The sequence below is a fragment of the Cervus elaphus genome, chromosome 9 (assembly GCF_910594005.1).
Source record: "Cervus elaphus chromosome 9, mCerEla1.1, whole genome shotgun sequence".
Lineage (NCBI taxonomy): Eukaryota > Metazoa > Chordata > Mammalia > Artiodactyla > Cervidae > Cervus > Cervus elaphus.
The window spans coordinates 6046088-6072275 of record NC_057823.1 but is presented as its reverse complement, the minus strand read 5'-3'; the positions used below and the strand labels follow the sequence as shown (position 1 = coordinate 6072275).

At 50.7% G+C, this 26188-nt stretch overlaps 1 protein-coding gene across 1 annotated transcript in view; it reads right to left on the bottom strand.

Annotated features, from left to right (window-relative positions):
- Window positions 1-26188, bottom strand: part of ADAMTS2 (ADAM metallopeptidase with thrombospondin type 1 motif 2) — a 254991-nt gene that overhangs the window by 90802 nt on the left and 138001 nt on the right. The window contains exon 4 of the mRNA XM_043910722.1: window positions 6744-6946. Coding sequence (XP_043766657.1) covers window positions 6744-6946 — 203 coding nt within the window. The remainder of the gene's footprint in view (window positions 1-6743; window positions 6947-26188) is intronic.

Sequence of the window (26188 nt, the reverse complement as noted above, 5' to 3'; positions counted from 1 at the left end):
CGGAACGAAACTCCAGAAGTCTGACTTCTGGGGAGGGCATGAAATGCCAAAGAGAGTCCCCAAGGGGAAAAACCAGGGAGGAAAAGATCTCAGGACATGACTTCACACGAGAATGTAAGCCATTGACAAGCCACCCCCAACCAAAATAAAGGCAAACAACAAAACTGGGGGAAATATTTCCCACACACACATCAGAGAAAAAGTTAACCTATTTTAACAGTTCTTCAAATTAACACAAAAGAAACCAAAATCCTGGTAGAATAAAGAAAATGAGGAGACCAATCATACAAATATAGATGATGGCTGTTTTAAAACATATGTGTATATATTTTAAATGGAATCTCATTATCATCAAATATCTACAACTTACAACAAAAGTATATCCTTGTTGTAGCTATCAAACTGCCACAGCTAAAAAAGATCTGGTGGTGTGAGCAGGTGAAGAGATGGGCATTTACTCAATGGAACGTGAATAGTTGAAACCATAACAGAACATTCTGATATATGTAGCTTTAAAATGCACATACCTGCTGACCAGGGATTATACTTTTAGAAATTTAGTTTAAGGAAATAGTGAAGGATAAGCACTCAGCTATAACATTCATTACTATTAGTGGCCGAACTGATATCTAAAAGGGAAATAAATCCTGCTACATGAGTAATATAAATGATTGATCATACAAAAAATATGCTATATTCACAAGGAGCAATGTTATGCCATCATTAGAAGGAGGTTCAGTTCAGTTCAGTTGCTCAGTCATGCCCGACTCTTTGTGACCCCATGGACTGCACCACAACAGGCTTCCCTGTCCATCACCAACTCCTGGAGTTTGCTTAAACTCATGTCCATCAAGTCAGTGATGCCATTCAACCATCTCATACTCTGTCATCCCCTTCTCCTCCCACCTTCAATCTTTCTCAGCATTAGAGTCTTTCCCAATGAGTCAGTTCTTCCCATCAGGTTGCCAAAGTATTGGAGTTTCAGCTTCAGTATCAGTCCTTCCAATGAATATTCAGGACTGATTTCCTTTAGGATGGACTGGTTGGATCTCCTTGTAGTCCAAGGGACTCTCAAGAGTCTTCTCCAACACCACAGCTCAAAAGCATCAATTCTTTGGTGCTCAGCTTTCTTTATGGTCCAACTCTCACATCCATACATGACTATTGGAAAAACCATAGCTTTGACTAGACGGACCTTTGTTGGCAAAGTAACGTCTCTGTTTTTTAATACAATAAAATGAGGTACCAATAAAATAAGGTACTAGGCAATAATTAGTAGGAGAAAACATTTACAACTTATAGGAATATATTCTAATTTTCCATCATAAATAGTATATCAGACATGTTAAACAGCATATTTTAATAAACAATGTTACTTTTCTAGATGTGAGGAGGAAAAGAAGGAAACTAGAACTCACAACAGGTGCTTGAATGGGTTGGTGGGAGGGTTCTGAACCCTTTCTAAATCCAGGTGGCTCTCTTGAAGGACTCAGCAAATATTTCCAACCCTCCTCACACTCCAGAGTTTCTGAGATTTAAAGAGGGATGGATTCATTCCCTTTTTCCTACCAAAAAAAGAGTATAAAATGTCTTGCCCATTAATTTGAAAGGAAGTGACACCTTGCACAATTTCCTACTGCCCTTATAGTCACATTCAAGTCCCTCTACTGACCCTTCCTTGGCTCCAGTTCCCCCTCTTACCTGGGCCCCTGCTTCCCACATTGGCCTGATTCCACTTCTGACATAGAGCTGACGCCCAATAAACACGTGTTGATCATACTGTACGGACAGGAGCTGTGTGGACTATGATAGAAGAGGCTGTGCTGCAGTTACAGAGAATCTACCACATCTCAGCAGCTTTGGGGTGTGTTTTCCTGCACATCAAGGCTTTATGCAGCCCCACCGTGTAGCTGTAGCTACTGGGATGTGTGGCTTCCAAGGTCCCTGTGGCAGAAAGAGAGGGACGGAAGGGACACAGCAGCTCTCAGCTGCCTTAGCCAAGAGGCAACCTCTGTTGTTTCCACACAGGCTGTCAGATAAAACTAGCCCCACAACCCCAAGTGAGGTGCAAGGGAGGCTGGGAAACGGAAGGGAGGGAGCACGTGAATACTCGATGAACCTGGAATGTCTGCATCACAGCAGGACCCATGTCCCAGCCCAGGCTGAGCCACAAAGAGGCCCCAGAGGGAGTCCTGCAAGCGGAGTGACTGAGTGATGACGGATGCCACGCTGGCTCAGCGCTGCCCCGGCCCCGCTCGGCCAGCCCACAGTTCCCAGGTTCTTGCCACCAGACCCCCGCCAGACCCTCCTCCCAGAGCCTCTACGACCTTCCTCAGGGAACAGGCTGTCTGCCCGGGGCGAGCCCCAAGCCTGGGGGGCTGGGAACACACTGCCCTGGTCCCGCCGTTCTCACTCTGGGCCAGCCTCCTGTCCCCCACAGCGCCGCTCTGGCTCCAAGCGCGGGGCAGCCTCCTGATGGTCTGTGCACCTACAGAAGAGGGAGACCTTCCCTGGCCGGGCCTTGGAGGGCCCGCGGGGCTCTGGCTGCAGATCCCGGTGGGCCAGCACCTACTGGGTCTGAAGGCCCCCACTCCCACAGCTGCCCATGGCATTCCTGAGCGCCACGTGCCGGTCACGTTCAGAGGCAGGGCACAGCAGGCAGAAGGTGGAATGGTGCCTCCCAAGGACTGGGGAGGGGGGCACTGGGGAGTTACTGCTTAGCAGGTACAGAGGGGCAGTTCTGCAAGATGAAGCGAGCTCTGCAGATGGCTGGTAGTGATGCCCGGCTGCACAATAAGGTGAGATACTTAATGCAACGCAGGACCCAAGCAGGGTCCCTCATCCCCCTCGACCACCCTGCTCTCTTACAGTGGGAGCTCAGCTGGAGGCTCAGACACCTCCCACTGCGGTGTCTCCCTGAGCCCGGAGAGTCTGCCAGGCCCTCTGCCTCTGCAGGACCAAACACTGAGCCTGGACAAGCCCCACCTGCTGGATGCAAGAGGGGAAACAAGACTCGGCCCAGTTACTCTTTCTCAGCTCCTCCTATGATTCCTTTTCTGTTATATTAAAATTTGTCTCAACAGTAGAATTTTTATACTTCTCATGCTTTTCAAGAAACTAACCAAACCGTCCCTTTACCCAAAATTGCAGTTCAGTTGGATCATGGGGGTGTAAATGAATAAACTGAAGTTAACTGGTGAAACCAAGACACAGTTCTAGACCTCCTCCTAACAGTTCATGGGCACAAGGTATGTGCGGCAGAGGGGGCTTCCACCCCATGGAAAAGGCAGATTTGCTCCACAAGCCTCAGGCAGACACTCCAACTTCAGAGTCCTTGTCAGACTTGTTAAGAATAATTCTAAACCTGCTATCACTAAACTATTAATAAATATTGTCACTGTCACAATAAAAACCACATTTATTTAGAGACTGAAAAGCAGGTTCATCTTCATTTATTTAATTTAATCCTCACTGACAATTCAAGATTAAAATGACTGTCTATTCTACAGATGAGAAAACCAAGGTTTAGAAGATTGAAGCCCATTCTCAGAGACATAGCTGGTAGTGGCAGGGCCAGGAGTAATCCAGATACAAAATAACCAGAAACATATATCTGGACTCTGCCCCTCATTCCTGGCACAAACCTTCTAAAATCCTGGTAATTTCCTGAATGATAGGGGTGAGAGGAGCATCTTATGCTATTTATAATGAGCCCCTTTCAACCTTACCTGAGGTCATGTTAATGAAGATATTCTTGGTGGGCCCTTAGATTGTTCAGGATTCGGGCTGGTAGCCAGAGGAACCAGCTGTATGATTAGATTTGGAACTTTCAGCCCCATCCCCAACTTTCAGGGGAGAGAGAAGAGCTGGAGATTGAGGTCAATCACCCATGGGCTTCCCTAGTGGCTCAGTCAGTAAAGAATCTTCCTGCAATGCAGGATTCCCAGGTTTAATCTCTGGGTTGGAAAGAAAAGACACCCTGAAGAAGAGAACAGCAACCCATTCAGTATTCTTGCCTGGGAAATCCCATGGACAGAGAATTCTGGCGGGCTACAGCCCATGGGATCTCAAGAGTCGGACGTGAGTTAGCGACTAAACTACCACCACCATCCATGGCCAGTGATTCCCACCAATCACGCCTACAAAACAAAGTCGCCATTAAATTCTAAACAATGGAGTTTGGAGTGCTTCTTGGCTGGTGAGCACATCAAGGTGCTGGGAGGGCAGTGCATTCAGAAGGGCCTTGGAAGCTCCACGCACCTCCCCCATGCGTTCCTCCATTGGCTGTTCCTCGGTTTTCCTCAGCTGTGTGCTTTATAATAACCGGTGATAGTGAGTAAAGTGGTTCCCTGTGTTGGGAACTATAGTCGCAAATTATTGAACCTGAGGAGATGGTGGTGGGTTGGTCAGAAGTACAGCTGACAGTGTGTACTTCTGGGGCTTGAGATAAGCGTTTAAAGCGGGGCTGTCTCGTGAGACTGAACTCTTACCCTCTGGGGTCTACGCTAATTCTGGTCGTTAAGTGTCACGAGTATTGGTATGAGTAGAGGAAACGAGTGGTTCTCCTTTACCAGGATTCAGGACTCTTATTCCACCCCAGTGCTTTTGGCCACTGAGTTGGAGAGCGGTATAATGCTTGAGGAAAAGCATGTATTTTGAAGGCAGACAAGATTTAATATTCTACCAATTTTATAGAGTTAGCGTGAAGATTTCCAAAGATATGCATGATAAGTGACTAGTACAAGCCTGCCACACAGAATCACACATTAAGATCTCAATATTTGGGGCTTTCCTGGCAGTCACATAGTTAAAACTCTCCCTTCCAATGCAGCGGGGTGGGCAGGTTCAATCTCTGGTCTGGGAACTAAGATCCCACAGGTCTCTCAGCCAAAAAACCAGAATATAAACAACAGAAGCAATATTGTAACAAATTCAATAAGGAGTTTTTTAAAAAGAGCTCAATGTTTGTAGCCATCATGGTATTATTATTATATTAGAGGTAATTTTCAAAAGTAAGTGAGACTAAGTGTGACAACAGGCTCCAAAATAAAACGATATCTGCAAATGTAACAGATGTCAGCCAGCTTTGCAGATGAGGTGGCTGCATTCCGGAGTCAGTGACTTACTTAAGGCAGGAGGAGAGGAAGAGAGGCAGGCCGGCAGGCAGGCAGGGGCCTTCTGGTCCAGTGACCAGCTCACTCATATCTTCCCTCTTGCTCCTGACCTATCTCTTCACTGGGGCGCTGGGAGCAGGGTCTTGCCCAAGGGCCAGCTGAGTTCCCAGGGGCTCACTATGGCCCAGGAAGCAGAGCAGAGCCGACAGGCTGGGGCACACAGCCCTGCTGCTTTAGGACTCCCCATCCCCCTGCAAGCCCAGGCTTCCTTCCACAAACCCACTCCTCCCACCTCACATAGGCCCACTGCATCTCCCTCCAACCCCTCCTATTCTCCCAGCAGGGCTCAACGGAGGCACCAGGCAGTGAGGGGCAGGACCTCTGCACCACTCAGGGCAGGCAGGACTGCACTCTGCAAGGTCAGAATTCTGTACCTTCTGGGGTGGGAGGGGCTGGAGTGAGGGGAGGCCGATGGCTTAACCTGTCAGGGGAGCGATGGGGCAGGTGCGCTGGGATGCCATAGGGGGCTTGGGTGGTACAGTCACTCAGTTAAGGAGCCCGGCCTCACAGGGAGACACGGATACTCTCTTCAATCTTTATTTCTTCTGATTACCTCAAGGAGAAACCTCGGATGGGTATTATTCTCTGTCCTCCTCTCTGACACACGCTAATCTCCTTTCTGCAGAGCAGAAAGCAGAACTGTCTAGCTGGGGCTGAAATTGTTGTTCAGTCACTCGGTCGTGTCCGACTCTTTGCGACCCCATGGACTGCGGCACGCCAGGCTCCCCTGACCTTTACCATCTCCCCGAGTCTTCTCAAACTCAGGTCCATTGAATTGGTGATGCCATCCAACCATTTCATCCTCTGTCATCCCCTTATCACCTTGCATTTTAGTTTTAGATTACCTTTGCAATAAAGTGGGCTTCCCTGGTACCTCAGCTGATAAAGAATCCACCTGCAATGCAGGAGACCCTGGTGATTCCTGAGTCGGGAAGATCTGCTGGAGAAGGGATAGGCTACCCACTCCAGTATTCTTCGGCTTCCCTGATGGCTCAGCTGGTAAAGAATTTGCCTGCAATGTGGGAGACCTTGATTGGATCCCTCGTCTGGATCCCTGGGCTGGGAAGATCCCTTGGAGAAGGGAACGGCTACCCACTCCTGGCCTGGAGAATTCCATGGACTATATCGTCCATGGTGTCGCAAAGAGTAGGACAGGACTGAGGGACTTTCAGTTTACAATAAAGTGAGGCTGCCTTTGTAAATAATTTTAAACTTTTAGAAAATCAGTTGATTTATAGGAAAACACATGGCCTACACAATGTGGGTATTATGAAAAATTAAGAAAACTAGTACACAGATGATGAATGTCTAGAAAAATGGCCTTAGCATGTAAATGGCTTTGCCAAGTCAGAATCCCCACCAACAATTGCAGATGAGAAGTCAGGCTAAACAAGGTCGATGGGAGGGTCACCTCTTCTCACCTGTAGACACAGAGCCTCCCTGTGACCATTTCACTCACGCCCAGCTCCAGCAGGAAACTGTGGCAAGCAGAGGTGCCCTGGCCCACCTACGCCCCCAGCCTCCCAGCCCCACCCCAGAGCCCTCCCCCACCACCCCACCCCAACTCACGATGTTCATGAGGGTGAGCAGGTACTTCTGCACATGCTCCTTCCCGTGGAACTGGACCACAGAGTCGTCCACCCCCAGCAGGACCTCGATGTTGTAGTCGTCGTCAGCAGTGTGCCTGCGTACCCTTCGCCTGGAGCTGTTGACTCGCTCCTCCAGAACACCCAGAGCACGGCTGAGGCTGTCCAGGCTGTCTGGGGAGACCCCTGGAAGGAGAGAGGACACAGCCTGTAGCAGCAGTCCAGGCTCAACAAGGCCACTACAGGTGGACAAAACCCACTCAGATGCAACTCGGCCCCTGCAAGATGCCAGTTTGGCCATCATCACAGCCCTGTGACCCAGGGCATTTCTGTGCCCATTTCACGGCAGAGCAAACTGAGGTTCAGACAGAGCAGTTGTGATGGGCAAGTCAGCTCAGACCCAGTAGCATGGAAACCCACAGCTCGACCATCCCAGAAGCTGGGCCTGGCACCCAGTGATGAACAGAAAAAACAGGAGCCTGGATGGACAGAGCCAGCTCTTTTCACCCATTCACACACTCGCCCAGTGCCAAAGGGCTGGTCTCCCAGGTGTTACCAGCCCATTTATAACCGGGGAAATTGAGAGCCCAGGTGGTATGTGTTTCACAGAGTCTTTCCAGACAGCTCCCCTCTGGGACTTTTGGCTCAGCCCCTGGCTGAAGCAAAGTCCCTCATCTCTCAGCCAGGTCCGCCCACTCCCTCCTGGGCTGGGACCAGCCCGTGGGCACCCTTCCCCCGCCCAGACCTGTGCCTGCCCCTGCTGCCAAGTGCTGAGGAGCCGAGAGGCTGCCTGACAGTCAAGCAGAGCCCAGGATGAGCCCTCACAGGGCAACGATCCACAGTCTGCAGGCCAGGGCTCACTCCAGCCCCCACAGACCAACACGCGGCTCAGCACGGGGCAGCCCGTCTGGGGCCAGGGGCTGCATCCCATCAGGCCAGGGCCCCAGGATGTCACTGCATCTTCTGCAGAGCTGCAGCACATTTCCACTTCCTTCTACTTTCCCACTGGGCCTGGAGACCCCCAGGAACCAGAGATGCTGCCCCCACCTCTCAGGGTTGCAGCTGAGTTGCCTGGGCTGACCTTCAGCATTGCTGGCAGCCACAGACCACACTGCCCAGTAAGAACCAGTGCCAACGTCTCTGGAAGCCCCTCACACCCCTGCACGGATCTCTGTGTCCGCTCCAGGCCCCTGACCCCCAGGGTCTTCCCCTCCTCGGCATTCCTGGTGAGGGGCGAAGCAGGTGTGTCTCAGAAACACTTGCCCTGGGAAGGACCTAGGACATCAGGTTATCACGACATCGCCAAAGAGTCTTCCAGAACAATTCTTCTCACCTGTCCCCCAGGCTCTTGTCTACTGCCTCCTCTGGAGGTACAGCAAGGCAGCCTGTCACCAAGGTCCTGCCCAACCAGCGGGCCCTCTGCAAATGTGTCCTTATCCAGTGCTGACAACAGGCCTCTTTGGTGGGCATTATTGACTCCATTTTACAGACAGAAAGGCTGACAGAGCCCCCCCCAACCAGGCAGAAACTCTCTTCTTTACACCTGCTGTCTGTTAGCTTTGGGGCACAAACCTGCCCCCTGGTCGCAGACAGACCAAGAAGGAAAAGCGGAGGCGAAGGGGCAGGGGAAGGCGAAGGGCTCCATAGAGCAGATGAATAAGGTCGGGTTGGGCTGAGTGTCTGTTGCACTTCTGTACCTCCTGGGGCCCTTGTGTACACAGCCCTGCAGTCCCCCGTGTGCCCTCAATATGCACAGGCACACACTCACACACACACGGCAGGCACTGCCCAGGGCCCCTCCAGGGCCGGCGCCCGTGCAGAGCTAATCCTTCTGCTGGGCTGTCTGGAGATGATTCAGGGCCATCCTTGCTGCTCCCAGGGGAGACATCGGCTACTTAAACCTGACGGGGGGTGAGGAATCGCTGCTCTATTTTTACACATTTATTTCTTTGCATTTTCAACAAGCAGGGACAGTTCACCTTCAGAACCACCTTGGGAAGCAGAAAGATGATAATTTTCATTAAAAAAGAACTCTTCCTGGGGAAGAGGCTGGAGGTCACCCTCTGCCCCTGTCAAGCCAGGGTTCACTGACAGGCAGTCCCTGGGCAAAACCAGACCACGGGGGTCCTGTTAGGGCTGTGTGTTTTTTTAAATACCGCATATGGTCAACAGTATTTCAAGTTTCGAGAGTTGATGTTAAAAATCTAGAATAGCCAGCCTGGCTAAGAAATTAGGAAACGGAGCCACTATAGAGGGGATACAGGGTTTCACGCTGAGCTGTGGAGTAATGGCCATGCCTGGGTCCCCAGGCCTCCTGGCCCGCTCCCTCACGCCCACGTAACCTCTGAAGGCCTCAGCGTGGGCCCCAGACCCTGAACCGTGAAGCCACTGTGCAGGGACTTTGCTGGACCTTCTCTGAGGAGGGCTCGGGGCTACCATCAGGCCAGGCTGGCTGGGGTACATCTTGTAGTTGCTTCTGTTGAGCAAACTCTGTTTTAACTAAACTGTATGTTACAAGTCCATAAAGACAGCAATGTTTCCTAAGAATGCACTAGAAACATTAATTTCACCACAGGCATAATTATTGTTATCATTATTATCTCAATCATGATAACTGTGGAGGGTGACTTAGACATTATGTCCTAGAACCACCCCCAAGACCCAGCCCCTGTAGAGATGTGCTTGAATCCAAAGGAAATGGCAGATGAAGGGAGGAAAACAGGGCCCCCCAAGCAATTCAAAGGTGGCAGCCCCGCCCTGCAGTCCCTGGGAGCCCCAGTCCTGCTCAGCCCTAGGAGGGCACAGGGAGCCACCCCCAGACCCAGGGCCACGTGAGCGCTGATGGGATTTGGCAGCCAGGCTGATGTTCCACCTTCTCATTCTTGGACGTCTCCCGGCCTCCCTACAGTGGGCCCAACCCTAAAGGCTAGGCCACACGGAGATCCCAGCCGTGCCCTGGTGCCCGGGTCCTAGCAGGCCTGCCCCTCAGGTTGAGAGTCCCGCTCAGGTCCTCAGTGGGCTGTTCTTGATTACTTGCAACCACGCCCAGCCTCAGGGCCTGTCCGCCTGCACAGGGCTGCCTGTCCAGTCTACAGGCCTCAGCTCCTCTCGGTCCCCCTCCCGCCTCCCCCTGCAGCTCCTGCATGCTCGTAAGTGGCCAAGCCTCAGTGACCCAGAGCTTACCCAGCCCTGTGCCTGACCCCTCATTTCCGGCCAGGCCTGAACACTGAGAGTCAGCACTGCCCATCTCCTGCAGAGGACGGAGGGCAATCTGTCACCTCTGCGCACAGACTCCCACACGGGGAGAAGTCACCAGTCCTGCTGGGGGGCTGATTCATGGTAGATGGGAGCAGATTGGACCCCAGCAGGCCGAGGCTCCCCTGCGTGGAGGTGTCTGTGGCAGGACCCTGTCTTTTCAATGGGCAACCACGGGCTTTTAGTCTCTGGCATTCCCCGTGCTGGGGGCACCCTCTAGTTAGCTCACGTCTTGGGCAAAGGATGATACAACAGGAAGCCTCCAAGAGCTGTCCCTCATTTGAGTGTCTCTACAGGCGGACAGACAAAATTCCGCAAAGAATCAATAACAGCCTGGCCGACAGGACAGAATAAGGGGAAGCAGAACTGCATTCAGGAAACTCTGAAGTGCCTGCCCTCCAGGGGAACACGCGGGTCACAGCAGCCAAGCTCACGCACAGTGCCTGGATCACAGGACCCTGCCCGGCTCCTGCTGCCCCTGCAGCCTGGTATGGTGGGGCGTGTGCACAGCCCGTCAGAGTGACAAACCTCCACTGCTGTCCAGCCATCCAATCCCCGGCAAGTAGGAGGCTCCTCACCATCCTCATTACTGTCTCATTTTAGCATCAAGCAGCCTCAAGAAGATACAGTGGTGCAGACAAGTCGCACCACAGAGGAGGGGCCAGGACCCAGCCCAGGCCACAGCATCCGAAGTTGTTGATGAGCCCCGGAGTGGCCTGTGTATCTCACCAGCGGCAAGAGATGGTGCGGAGAAACCGAAATTGGGAGAAACAAGCAAGCGTGTTTAGTCCAGAGAAGAGCAATCCCAGGGACCTGAGTCTATAAATGCCACACAGCAGGTGTGGGCTCAAGGGTGGCTGGATGCTGGCTGTCCCTGTGGAAATCCCATGCCCAGGCCTTCGCCGCACTGGTCTCTCCTGGGATGCCCTTTCTGCTGCTGCTGCTCCTGCCCAAATTGAACCTTCCTATCAGGTCCAGCAGGAGTGTCCCAAAAGGCCCACTGGGAACAGAGCTCACAGGCCTCTGCCTCCCGCACTGGACGTGGTCCCCATCTGCCTCCCCCAAGGACACGCCTACAACGGGAGGAGGGGCAGGAGCCTTGAGAAGCCGCTGCCCAGTGATGGGGAAGACTGCCGTCCCTTCTCCAGGAAACGATCTTCCTCTCATGCCTCACTGGACCTACTCCCTCTCATCCTCCAGCTGTCAGATGAAATGTCCCCTCCTCAGGGGGACTTGCCTTGTTTCATCCTAAACTAAAATAGGCTCTCTCTTCCCCCAGTGTCTCCTTGACAGCATCCTGTCTTCCTCCTTCATGGAATGTACCACTATTTGCATCTTGAATCTCATTTATGAATTTGCTTGGGCATTACCTGTCCACTCCACTTGAAGGAGGGCCCCTCGGAAGACAGGGGTCAAGTGTCTTGTATGCCTTGGTACCCCACAGATACACACAGGTACCCGGGTACCACACAGCAGGTCTGGGAGGGGCAGGAGCCACCACAGAGATACAATGGGAGGAAGTGCAGAGCCAGCAGTGGGAAGGCGGGGGGAGGGGTGCCTCTGGGAGTTGGGCAGAAGGAGGGCAGGCACAGAGGGGCCAGGGAGCCCAGGCTTGGGATGGGGGGAGAGGGCAGCAAGAGAAAAAGTAAGGCGACCAGCAAAGGAGCACGCGCTGGCACAAGATCCTGCTGTAAATTACTTACACAAGGTGTAACTAAACAAAATTGCCCAGAAGCTAAAACAAACGGGGCAAAGAGAGAGTTACCATGTAATTGCCAACAAAACAGAACCAGGCATAATGATATTTATGAGATAAAATATAATCTGACATTAAAGGTACAAACTGATCAACAGTTCATTGAAAAGATATAAAAGATAGGACATTTCATTCACCTAACAGAGCTTCAACCTGATACAGGAGAAATAGGCAAAGCCACAGTTCTATGTGCATTTTAATATATTTACTCCAGAAAACAACAGATGAATTAGGTAAAACTTTAGGCAGGATTTGAATTACTGTGTGTGCTCAGTCATATTTGGCTCTTTGTGACTCCATCAACTGTAGCCCGCCAGGCTATCCATGGGATTTTCCTGGTAAGAATACTGAAGTGGGTTGCCATGCCCTCCTCTAGGGGATCTTCCCAACCCAGGAGTCAAACTTGCATCTCTTGTTTCCTGTATTGCAAGCAGATTCTTTACCACTAATCCAACAGGGAAGCCCTGAATTACTGTAGAAGATCTGAATTACTAAAACAACCTAATGTTTAGGCCCAACAACCAGAGAATGTGTCCTGTTCAAGCACAAGTTCTAGATTTCACTTACTTTAGGACAAAAGGGAAACTCAAAAATCATGCCCACAGCTGCTATCATAGAGAAAAATCAAAGAAAACAAGAAGGAAGGCCCTCAAACCCTAAACACCAGAAGTTAAAAACACAGTTCTAGTAGGCCTAGACTAAATAGAGAACATACATTCTAATTGTTAGCTCAAGTAGAAAACTTGAAGCAAGCTTAGAAAAAATGGGAAAAAAAAAAAAGCAGTCAAAGAAAAGCTCAGAAGGTTTTATAGAAGAGTTTTACCAAACCTATAAGAAATAGTTAATTCTCATCCTCCATAGAATCAGTATGCAAACATCAATACCTTTCTTGGACATAACAGAAATCAGCTAGGAAACAGAATGGGAAAAGAGGCTTATCGACTATAAGAATAAACCCCACAAAATATCTAGGTATAAACAAAAATAAGGAATGTAGAAAGATCACACAAAGAGTAATACAATATAGTCAAAACTGTCCCCAAAAGCATAAGGCAACCTCAGTAATTGGAGACACATGACACCATCCTGGACTGCAAGCTGATTCTCTCCCAAATTAATCTATAAATTTAACACAATCTCCATTTTAAAAAAAACTTAAAATCTAGCAATATAGTTCCAAAGTTCAACTGGAAGACTACATATGGGAGATTAGCCGGAAAAAGTATTAAAAAGGAATAATAACAAGGAGATATTTACCTTTCAAAATTTCAGAACACATTACAAAATAACGTTAATTAGATCATAGTGGTATGAGCGTTATGAAAGACAGATCATGGAACTGAATACAAAGTCTAAACACAAATCTAAGCACAGAAGGAACCTTAGGTAAAAATGGTACATTAAACACATACATCCAATTTTGCCCCTCCTTGGAACCCCATTATAACTTTAGTAAAGGGATGATTTTTTTCTTTTTCTTAAATCACAAGCAAACAAGGACAGAGGGAGCAGAAGAGGAAAAAAATAACAGAACTGTTGTAGGCTGGAAAGCAGATGGCCACATGGCAATGGACTTAGTATATCTGAGAAGCTGGCCAGACGCTTCCAGTTTGCATTGCAGAATCCTCCAAAGGCACCAAGTACCTCTGGAAGTGGGACGATGAGTGGATTGAAATAAAGACTAGTTGATGGCTAATGCCAAATCCCTTCCTCACACCCTGCATCCTAGTAACAGCCCAGTAACTAACACTGCATTGGTCTGGAAGCTCATTCTCTCTCAAGAAGATCTCTGGGCTGCAGGCACCAGGTGTAGTTGAGAGCATAGGTATCATGCTGAAAATGAGGATGAAACAAATGCTGAGACACCAGCCTACTTCCACACTCCACTCCCAGAACGCTGGTGGTCAAGCCTTTATCCCTCAGGCAGGAAGCTGGAAGGAGGCTTCTCTAGGGAATATGACCAAAGGCCAAAAGGCAACATTGCTGTCCATGGCTCCCCTACTTCTTGCATCAAGCTCCCAGTCACCTCTTTCCTTGCCCACGCTTACACATGAGCAGCCAGCCAAGGATCTCCAGCTCTCCAGGGTAAGCTCAGACTCCACAGATGGAGAGCAAGAAAAACCACAGCAATCAAAACGAGGAGAATGGAGGAAGCAGAGACTACCTAGGAAGGTGGGGAAACCTATTATTAGTGACCCCCAAGAGCTAGAAGGAAATACTGCCTCCACTGAGCAAGAGCAAAACAAGAACAATCAACAGGATTCTTTGGAATTGAAAACTTCTCAGCAGAAATAAATTCAGTGAAACGATTATGAAGACAAAGTTGAGAATCTCCCAGAGAGTAAAGCAGTAAGACCAAAAGGCTTGAACCATCAGGAAAAAAAGATAAGAAAATTGGAGGACCCAATCAAAGATGTATCGTCCATATCCTAGAAGCTCCATAAAGAAAGGAGAAAACAGAGAGGAAATAACTAATGAAATTATTCAAGAAAATTCCTACAACTAAAAGGTGCTCCCAGACTGAAAGGGCCCAGCTAGCACCCAACACGGTAGATGAAAACATCCCAGCACCATGGCGCATCATCATGAAATTTCAGAACACCAGTAAGGTTCTACAGACTTTCACAGAGAATAGGAGAGGGTCAAGAGGAAGCAGTTACAGAAGAAATCAAAAGAACTGGAAGCAGAACAGCTTTAGACTTCCCCAAACCAGCAGTAGCTCAGTTGGTAAAGAATCCACCTGCAATGCAGGAGACCAGTTCTATTCCTGGGTCAGAAACATGTGCTGGAGAAGGGATAGGCCACCCAGTCCAGCATCTGGCCTGGAGAATTCCATGGACTGTAGGGTCCACGGGGTCGCAGAGTCGGACATGACTGAGGGACTTTCACTTTCACTTTCAAACAAGCGTTAGATGCAGGAAAACAAATGGAGAAGATAACTGGCCCACAGATGACCTCCCCTGCGCAGGTGGTGCCCAGGACCCTGGGCCTGGCCCACCACCCCTGCAGGAGTCTGCACTGGTTGCAGAAGGAGAGCTGGGCTGGCCTCTGACCCTGGTCTATTCCATAAGTGCCATCCTCCCCTTCTTCACACATGGCAGTTTCTGCTCTGCAGAGAGGTAGTAGAGATTTGAGCTTCAGGGGTTCCTGAACACTGGGGCAGAAAGACTGATTGGTTCTCACCCACACAGGGACCTCCACCCACGTGCTTGTCCAGCAGAGGCCAGGGGTGTGAAAGCTGCTCATGAGCAACAGGCAGTCAGGGGGAAACCCGGAAGGCGCAGGAGAGTTCACATGGGCCTTCACATGAGAGTTCACAGTCTGCCTAATGAAGGCATCATAAGAAAGCATTTAGCGGAACTTCCTTCCAGCACCTTTATGACTTCATTTTTGTCATCCCAGGTCACCAATTGAACTGGAACTGGTTTCTGCTTAGGTGCGAAGCCACGATTTGATTTTTTCCTCCTTTATCTAAACAGTTGTCCCAATATCATTTAAAATATATATATATATATATCTCCACAACCAGCTTTCTCTCCTTTCCCTTTGCAATGAGCAACCATTCTAAGATAATCAAAGGGCATCATTTCATTTGTATTTTTGCAAAATCAATGCTGTTCTTTGACTGTGTTTGTTTTTAATTGACAAATGGTGCTGCGTTGTGTCTCATCCTATTTCTTTCTGCACTCACCACGTTAAGATCTGTCTGTCTATGTGAATGTCAAACTTCAAGCCTGTGTGGAGTGCAGCTGCCAGATTTGCCCCTCTCGTCCACTGATGACACCCAGGTTTCTGCCAACTCCCCCAGCCTACCCAAGCAACGTTGCCATGAACGGCTTTCAGTTTCCTCCTGAGAGACGTGTGTGACTGTGACCATCTGTGTGCCTAGTCCAGGGGAGGGGAAAAGAGCCCCCAGGGCAAGGGGCAGTTCAAGGAGGGGACTGGGATGTCCTAAGGACACCCTATGTGTTTACGATGTAGACTCCAGAGTGAAACTACTGAGTTAAAGGCTCTTATAATCATCGAGTAAGGATTGCCAGATTTCCAGGATGTCCACACCTGTTCCACTTCTACCACTTACCAGATCACCCAGTTTTGAATTGCTGCCCTGTCGTCTACTAATTTTATTTACTGTTTTATTATTTGATCAGCTATTTAAAAATATATATATATATGTATTAATGACTATCAAAGGTGATTAATATTACAACAAAAGGCAAGTGCACACCGACCATGCAAGGAGGCTCCTGGAGGAGATGAGCAGAGCAGCCTGGGTCATGGTTGGTCTGGCTTCCGTTTCTCTGGGAAGTGACAAGGCCCTTTCTGGGGGACTCGCAAACAAGGTCACAAGTGAGTCTTGAGAAACACGGCCTCTCCGTGGACTGAGGTGTTGACCAGGTGCTGGACATGCTCCAGAATTCCAGCCCAGCTCTCCTTCTGCAACCAGTGCAGGCCCCTGTGGGGGCAACGGGCCAGGCCCAGACTCCTGAGCACCAGCAGCCTGCAGCACGCTGGTGCCACCAGCCAGGAGAGGTCATCTGGGGGAGAGTCATCCTCTCCGTTTGTTAACGACTGCGAGACAAGCCCTCTGTGACTGCAAATTCCCCTAAAGATGATCATTAAGATAAAATATGTTTACACAGAAGCATAATTAGGACACAGCAAAAGCCCTGTTTGGAAGCCGGCAGGCTCTCTGGAGGCTCTGGGAACAGAAAGAGGCTCAGCCCCACAGGGGCCATCAGCATGGAGCCCCACTGGTGAGCTTTATTAAAAGCAGCTCCTTAGGGTTATTTCATCCTAGCCCTTTGTAACTTTATCACCAAGTCAGAATTCATTTTTGCAACTCTGGCAGACACAGCCCGACCGACTGGTGTCACTTTTATGACTCGAGGTGGAGAGGAGGAGGGGTGGGGCAGCTGGGGCTTATCCACCAGAGCCACATCTGTAACAGCTGCCCTGAGTCTGAGACAAGAGCTGGGAGACACATGAATGCCTGGAGTCCAGAACTGCCTACCCTTCTAGCACTTTCATGGGGGTGGGGCGGGAGCTCATGAGAATGGGGAAGGCCCTGCCCCTGGAGCCTGCCCTCCCAGAGCCGGGGCAATGGTGGTCTTCGCGGTAGACACGAGCCACCTGGCCTCCCAGCACCCCCGCCCCGCTGGAGGTGAACAGAGCCACCCACAGTTGTGCTGCGTGGCAACCCAGCCTTTCCCCGGGAGCTGCTCCCTGGTTTTTCTTTGGTGACCCACCACGCCCTCCCAGCCCTCAAGGGGAGTCAAGGCTGCTGAATCCTCAGGTCTGGGAGCGGCTACCTGGCCCAGGCAGGCCAATGAACCCCATGCCAAGCATTCGTTAGGGTCTCTGGGAAGACGTGTCCTCCTTTTTCTCTGCTGGGGGTGCTGAGGTGGACAAAGTGGGCCAGCGGCTGCTGGGCACCACCTCCTTCCAGGAGAAGCAGAGCTGGGAGAGGAAGGGAACAGATCACGCCCTTTAGGTCCTAATTTCAGCCATGCCTGAAGCTGATATACCCCTGGATTCTCCAGCTCTTTGAGTCGATTCATTTGGATTTCTGTCTTGAAACCACAAGAGTCCTAACGTGTCCCCCCAACACACACACACACACACACACACACACACTGGCCTAAGCTAGACACCATCTTCTGATTTCATAACCAGAGCAGCATCTGGCTGTTGGCATCACTTGGTGCTGCTCTGCTGCACCTCCTATTTTTAGAGAGACCCCAAGGTAGCTGGGATAGAGGAAGTCCACTGTGGATTTAAGGTGGCCCAGACCCGTGGGCCACCCAGGGTGGCGGGGAGCCCCTCGCAGCAGGACCTGGGGTCTGCTCTGTGGCCCCCACATGGGAAGCCCCAACACCCCAGGCCTGCTCTGCACTCCCACACCGGCTGAACGGCCTCGGCTCCTCTGCATCCGCTTGGTCCCTGGGCGCCCTACTCCAGGTGGCTTCTGAAGCCCACCCAGGCCCAGGAACACAGCAGCTTCTTCGGGAAGCAGGCCCCTGGGGCCCAGGGGCTGACGGCCCTGCACCGGGGAGGGCCTGCACATGGTCAAGGCAGGCGGGTCCCTAAAGCCGGCCTCAGCCCCCAGGGCACCAAACAGCCTCTCTGCTGCGGTCAGCTGAGGGGAGGGAAGCTGGCCCTGAGTTACCTCCACACTGCCGCTCCCCAGCACTCAGCAGCCAGATGGCGGGATACAATGGAGAGGCTGGCAGATCGCTTAATGAAAATATTTACTGTGAACTTCAGAACAAAACACAGACACCCACAGGTCCCAACAGAAGGGAGGATTCCCTGGAATTTCACTGTGAATGTAGAGGAAGTGAGAGGCTGGCAAGCGGGGTGCTGACGGCCAACGTCAGGGGACCACGGTCCTCACAGTCTCCACCCTGGCACAGCCTGTCCGAGTGTGTCGCTAACAGGGAAACCCCTGTTGACAGCTCCATATGCATTCCAGATCCTAGAGTTGGACATCCAGCTCTCCAGAAGGCCCTCAGGCATCCACACGCAGAATTCCAGGACTGAATGCCTCCTCCCCGACCATCCCACCCCTTCAGGTGCACTGCCCACCAGGGGCTATGGCACCTGCAGCCACCAGGCCCCCACTAGGAACAGGGCCTGCTTTTCCCCGCCCACATAGTCAGCTCCATCCTCATCCCAAGGGTCTCTGAATTTGCCACCACCCCCATCCCTCTGCGATTGCCCTAGCTCATGCTAGGAACCAGCCATTCAGTCTTTGGAGTCTCCAAATCCAAGTTCAAGGCATTTCTCTCCAGCTGCCAACCTGTTTCTCCTCTTGGGCCTTTCATCTTTTCAGATGCGGAGCCCCATGTCTTGCAGGGTGGGCGGGGCCACTGCAGGGTGGTGGCCCCAGTGCTCTGAGAGGGGCCTGGTGCCAACAGATGCTGCGGGCGCAGAAGGCAGCACAGCCCTGCTCCAGGCCCTCCAGAGCCAGGCCGTGATGGTTGATGTAGGAACTCCCAGCCACCTGTCCAAGCCCCCACCCTCAAGGCTGGGGGATGAGCCTCCTGGCTGCACCCGGAGCCCGGCACACAGAGGGCGAAGACAAAGGGCTCCTCCTCGCTGATGCTGGGACTCAGGGTGGCAATGCAGGAAGGACCACGTCCTAGCACCAAGCCAGCTTCCTAGGATGGAGAAGAGAATTCTCCAGACAGCCCCATCAGCAGCATGATGGGGAAATGACGACGAAGGTGACACGGGGGCTTTGTGGACACCTATATTCACACTTCACAGCAGCCCCACGGAGCAGGGCTTGACTCCCCCATGTGCGGACAGGGGGACAAGCCCAGGGAAGTCATGCTCCAGCCACCACCTCATGGAGCAAAGGGAACAGGTAAGGTGTCTGACTCAGGATCCAGCCCACTGCACCTGAGCCCTGGACAGCACCCCTCAGAGCCAGCTGCACTCGGGCTAGTAGACAAGAGGCAACTGAAAGGGCTGGGGGGCCCTCGCCAAGCTGGAGACCCCGTCCCAGAGCAACACACACCGTGACCCTGTTCAAAGACCCACACTCCACCTCACCACATCCACTCAAAGCCCTGAGGTGTGGGACTCCAACAAGGACCCAGACAGGCAGGATGGCATTCCCGTGCAAGCAAAAAGTAGCCTTAGTGGCTCAGCACCCCTTCCCATCTCATTCTTTGTATGGTTGTTCTGCTTTGAACTGGAGCTTTCAGATGCTCTCGATCAGAGTGCGTGCTGGATGGCAGCAGGGAGGCAGTGAGGGCCCATATTCAGGGCCGTCACGCTCAGTGGTGCCCTGCACAGCTCTGGGGGAAGGGGCGCCCTTCCAGTGGGGGGACTCCACCCATAAGTGCATGCTGGAGGGGAGCACAAGCACTGCAGGGACTAATGCTTTAAACCCTTCCAGGAGGACTCTCCTGCTGGTCCAGGGATTAAGAATGCACCTGCCAATGCAGGGGACATGGGTTCAATCCCTGGTCCAGGAAGATACCACATGTGGCGGGGCAACTAAGCCCGTATGCCACAGCTCCTGAGCCCCCATTCTGGAGCTCACGAGTCACAACTACTGAAACCCGCTCACTCCAGAGCCTGTGCTCAGCAACAAGAGAAGCCGCAGCAATGAGGTCTTTGCACACGGCAACTAGAGAGTAACTCCCACTCAGAGAAGAGCCTGCACACAGCAATGGAGACCCAGCACAACAAAAAATAAAGAAATAAAAAAATTTTAAAAAACACCTTTCTGGGGGCTTCCCTGGCAGTCCAGTGGTTAAGACTCTGCACTTCTATTGCAGGGGGCACAGGTTTGATCTCTGCTCAGGGAACTAAGATCCCACATGCTGCACAACTCAAAAAAAAACCAAAACCAACCAAACAAAAACGTCCCATGGACTGAGCAGGAAGACAGACAGAAAGATTCTGAAGATCCCAGGCTGGGCGAGGCTGAGGGAGCAGGGACTTCTGACCGGAGAGGTGACCTGCTGCCTGATGTTCCTCATGTCCGCCCCTGTCCGGCAGGAGCACCCGTGGGTCAGCCCAGAGAAGTGTTCCACACAGGGCTCATGCGTATTCTCTCTTGAACACTGCTGACCCAGGGATAGGGAGCCCTGAGCCCCCAGCTTCCCAGCAAGTCCCAGGGACACATCAGCCCTCCCCGCTAGGCAGGCTCAGCCTTCCCTTCTGACCCTTCCCTGCTTTTCCATCCACCACCAGCAAGAGACCCAGCTCTGCCATGGATAAATCCCAGGGTGCAGACTGAGAGGCCCCCAGTTCAGCCCACCGTGGACCCCCGCCAAACCAGAAATGGTTTGCCTGCAGAAACTGGCTTTTCCTCTGCTGCCTTCCTGCGTGAGCTCAGTGGGTTCAGAAGACTGCAGGGCTGGAGGGAACACTGATTAGTATGGATGATCCGACATGTCCCCCTCCCTTGGTGCTCCTTGCCTCAAAAGGCCACGTCCTGCGGTCACCAAGGGACGCCCTGGAGACCTGGGGCTGCTGCGCTTCCACCGTGGCCAGGAAGGGACACGCCCTGGGCTCCCCACACAGCACCGAGCCTCCTGACAGATGATGGTGTTGACGGGGCTTAATTTGATCAGCCTCATCTGAAGAAGGGAGGAAATGAGAAATCAGAGCAAGTGCTGAACGCTGTAAATTCAATCTGTGACGCAGCCTCACAGGGGCCTTTCCTAACAGACTGGGGTGCGCAGGCGGAGGCTGCACTCCAGGCCTGAGTCCCACACCCACCGAGAGCTGCCCTTCCTGCAGAGAGGATGGCGTGGGACCAACTCACCAAGGCCCTGCCTGCCCGGGCCACCCCAAGGGCTCCCAGGACAGGCCAGTGGCTTGGGGGGAGGAGACTGCAAGAATCATCACAAACTTGAACATGTTTGGGGTTTCCTTTCCTGGTTTAAAAGCAGATGTGACCCCACCAGGGTCTGTGCAAGTTGGCCCCTGAACCACAGTGCCCTGGCCTAGCCCCAGTGGGCACCCCACCAGCCGGGCACACAGACACCACAGGGGCCGCTGGCGCCTGCTTCTCCCATCTCCTGCAGCGCCAAGCAGCACAGGGAAGGCCAAATACGACCCTGCCCCAGCCCACCTGCCAGTCTCCGTTTGCTGGCTTCTCCCACCCTTGAAGCTCGCACACACTGCTCCCTGGGGCAGAAACACCCCGAGCGCCAGACCTAGCTGCCACTGTCTGCCTGGCAAATCCTGCTCCTCCTTGAAGGTCCAGCCCCAACTTCCTCCTGTTTGGGAAGTTTCTGACTGGCTGCCCTTCCCCATGCCATCCCCCCCGGCCCCCCAAATCTGTGTTTTCATTCCTTCCCTGGTTCCTTCACTCCTCCAGTGTTTCAGTCCCAGGGATCTGCCAGACCCCTTTCGTCTGAAGAATCATCCCCATGACAGCCCTCTGGGGCTACATCATCTTCACAGACTTGCTGACTGCTCTCACTTCTTCCTTGACACACATTGGCAGGTGTGCACACAAGCTCACACACTCACAATCACGTGCTTACCACCCATTCACACACACACACATTCACACATGCTCATATGCAACACACACACTGTGTGCGGAATTCCTGGAAGATTGAGGCCCCCTTGGACCTCTCACAGGGCTTGGCAAAAACAAATCAAGAAGCTGGGGGCCAAGCCCACCTGTTGGAATCATGGAAAACAACTGTCTTTCCTGTGATACATCTGAGAAACTGAGGCTGGGAGAGCCTGAGGGGCTGTAGGCGTGGGAGCAGCCATGGCGAGCACTTCCTTGGGAGGAGCGGTTGCGGGGAGTACCTTGATGGGAGGTGTGTCTACCGCATTCCCTGTCCTGGCGGTGATGCACGGTGTGGTCGGGAGGTTAGGGGCTGCGTGTTCACGCCCGCCTGACCATGCAGCTGCTGCTGTTGCTACTGATCTTCCCGCTTCTCCTTGGAGAGCAGTTGCCAAACTGCTAGCCCATCCCAACGCCCTGCGGGAGCCGTCTAAAAACACACGGCCGGGCCCAGCCACAGGCAGGCATCACTCCAAAGAGACCCTCTCTGGGGCTCCCCAGCCCTGGGGGCCTAGCTGTGCCAGCGGCAAGGATTCAGTACGTGCAGGGCTGGCAGGTGGCTAGGCTGGGTGTGTTACCACGTCCCTTTCTCTCTTTGACCCAGACACACACTGTTTACATATTGAACACAGAGAAATAGTCTGTGTTTCCAGAAAGAGGTATGTTCTCCCATTTTTCCTGGAAACAGGGGGACATCTTGGCTTATCTTTTGTTTTTATCACACTTAACTAAGAAATATCGCTCTCCTAAGAGAAGCCAAGTGGAAATGTTGACTTGGGCCAGGGACAAAAGGGCACAGCAGGGGTGGGGAGGGGAAGGAGGTGGGGTGAAACGGTGGAAGGCAGTGGCTAGGAGTGTATAGATCTGTGTTACTGGGCCTTGTGTTTATAAAGAAGTCTGAAATCTGGATTTGCATGTGAAGTCTCTCTTCTGTAGATCAGGCAGGTCAGTCACTCAGTCGTGTCTAACTCTTTGTGACCCCATGGCCTGCAGCACACCAGGCCTCCCTGTCCATCACCAACTCCAGGAGTCCACCCAAACCCATGTCCATTGAGTCAGTGATGCCATCTAACCATTTCATCTTCTGTCGTCCCCTTCTCTTCTCGCCTTCAACCTTTCCCAGCATCAGGGTCTTTTCCAGTGAGTCAGTTCTTCCCATCAGGTGGCCAAAGTATTGGAGTTTCAGCTTTAGCATCAGTCCTTCCAATAGATTTTCAGGACTAATTTTCTTTAGGATTGACTGATTTGATTTCCTTGCAGTCCAAGGGACTCTCAAGAGTCTTCTCCAACACCATAGTTCAAAAGCATCAATTCTTTGGCACTCAGCTTTCTTTATAGTCCAACTCTCACATCAAAACATGACTACTGGAAAAACCATAGCTTTGACTAGATGGACCTTTGTTGGTAATGTCTCTGCTTTTTAATATGCTATCTAGCTTGGTCATAGCTTTTCTTCCAAGGAGCAAACGTCCCTTAATTTCATGGCTGCAGTCACCATCTGCAGTGATTTTGGAGCCAAAGAAAAAGTCTGTCACTGTTTCCACTGTTTGCCCATCTATTTGCCATGAAGTGATGGGAATGGATACCATGACTTTAGTTTTCTGAATGTTGAGTTTTAAGCCAGCTTTTTCACTCTCCTCTTTCACTTTCATCAGGAAGCTCTTTAGTCCTTTTTCGCTTTCTGCCATAAGGGTGGTGTCATCTGCATATCTGAGGTTATTGATATTTCTCCTGGCAATCTTGATTCCAGCTTGTACTTCATCCAGCCTGGCATTTCACATGATATACTCTGTATATAAGTTAAACAAGCAGGGTGACAATATACAGGCTTGACGTACTCCTTTCCTGATTTGGAACCAGTCTGTTGTTCCATGTTTGGTTCTAATTATTGCTTCTTGACCTGCATACAGATTTCTCAGAGGCAGGTAAGGTGGTCTGGTACTCCCATCTCTTGAAGAATTTTCCACGGTTTGTTGTGATGCACACAGTCAAAGGCTTTGGCATAGTCAATAAAGCAGAAGTAGATTTTTTTGTTTGGAGCTCTATTGCTTTTTTGATGATCCAACGGATGTTGGCAATCTGATCTCTGTTTGTTTCCAAGGCAAACCATTCAATATCACAGTAATCCAAGTCTATGCCCCAACCAGCAACGCTGAAGAAGCTGAAGTTGAACGGTTCTATGAAGAACTACAAGACCTTCTAGAACTAACACCCAAAAAAAGATGTCCTTTTCATTATAGAGGACTAGAATGCAAAAGTAGGAAGTCAAGAGATACCTGGAGTAACAGGCAAATTTGGCCTTGGAGTACAAAATGAAGCAGGGCAAAGACCAACAGAGTTTTGTTAAGTGAACGTACTGGTCATAGCAAACACCCTCTTCCAACAACACAAGAGAAGACTCTACACATGGATATCACCATATGGTCAATAATGAAATCATGTTGATTATATTCTTTGCAGTCAAAGATGGAGAAGCTCTATACGGTCAGCAAAAACAAGACTGGGAGCTGACTGTGGCTCACAACATGAACTTCTTATTGCCAAATTCAGACTTAAATTAAGAAAGTAGGAAAAACCACTAGACCACTCAGGTATGTTCTAAATCAAATCCCTTATGATTATACAGTGGAAGTGACAAATAGATTCAAAGGATTAGATCTGATAGACAGAGTGCCTGAAGAACTATGGATGGAGGCTCATGACATTGTACAGGAGGCAGTGATCAAGACCATCCCCAAAGAAAGAAATGTAAAAACGCAAAATGGTTGTCTGAGGAGGCCTTACAAATAGCTGAGTAAAGAAGAGAAACTTAAGGCAAAGGAGAAAAGGAAAGATATACCTATTTGAATGCAGAGTTCCAAAGAATAGCAAGGAGAGATAAGAAAGCCTTCCTCAGTGATCAATGCAAAGAAATAGAGGAAAACAATAGAATGGGAAAGACTAGAGATCTCAAGAAAATGAGAGATACCAAGGGAACATTTCATGCAAAGATGGGCTCAATAAAGGACAGAAATGGTATGGACCTAACAGAAGTAGAAGATATTAAGAAGAGGTGGGAAGAATACACAGAAGAACTGTACAAAAAAGATCTTCATGACCCAGATAACTACAATGGTGTGATTACTCACCTAGAGCCAGATATCCTGGAATGCAAAGTCAAGTGGCCCTTAGGAAGCATCACTACAAATGAAGCTAGTGGAGATGATGGAATTCCAGTTGAGTTATCTCAAATCCTAAAAGATGATGCTGTGAAAGTGCTGCACTCAATATGCCAGCAAATTTGGAAAACTCAGCAGTGGCCACAGGACTGGAAAAGGTCAGTTTTCATTCCAATTCCAAAGAAAAGCAATGCCAAAGAATGTTCTGTGGATATCAGAAGGCAATTTAAAGCAGTGTGAGCCCTGCACAGCCTGATGAAACAAATCAAAGCTGGGCTCCCAGGTCAGCCTGAGGCCTCAGCCCCACCATTTCCTAGGCATGCACATTTCTTAGAGGCTCCTCCTGGCAGGGAAGCCTGTGGTCAGGACCTTAACAAGCTAGACTAAGTCTACTGTCTGAAGCCTCACAGTGACTGAAACTTCCTGGGCCAAACTCACACCCACTGTCTACCAGAGTCCCCTTCTCCTTCAAGCCAGGTCCTGGTGGCTGTGATCCATTATGGAATCTTCACACGAGGACTCAGCAGATGCCCACTGATTATCCACACAGCAACACACACTCAGTGTCTCCCAGGCTCCTCCTCTTTCAGGGTTTTGGCTCATTCCCACACACAGCCAAGGAATCACCCAAGATCACGTGCACTACACACAGTGGCTTAAAAAAGTAAAGTGCTCTTCTATTTACAATAGCTAGGACATGGAAGAAACCTAGAAGTCCACCCACAGATGAACAGATACAGAAGCTGTGGTATATATATACAATGGAATATTACTCAGCCATAAAAAAGAATGCATTTGAGTCAGTGCTAATGAGGTGGCTGAACCTAGAACCTATTATACAGAGTGAAATAAGTCAGAAAAACAAACATTGCATATTAACGCATATATATGGAATCTAAACGATGGAATCTATTTTCAGGGAAGCAGTGGAGATGCAGACATAGAGAACAGACCTATGGACAGGGAGGGGGGAAGGAGAGGATGGGGTGAATGGAAAGAAAGGACAGAAACATAGACACTAATATGTGTAAAATAGTCAGTGGGAATTTGCTTCATGACTCAGGGAATTCAAACGGAGGCTCTGTGACAATCTAGAAGGATGGGATGGGAAGGGAGGTGGAAGGGAGGTTCAAGACGGAGGGGACATAGGCAAACCTATGGCTGATTTATGCTGATGTATGGCAGAAACCAACATAATCTGGTAAAGC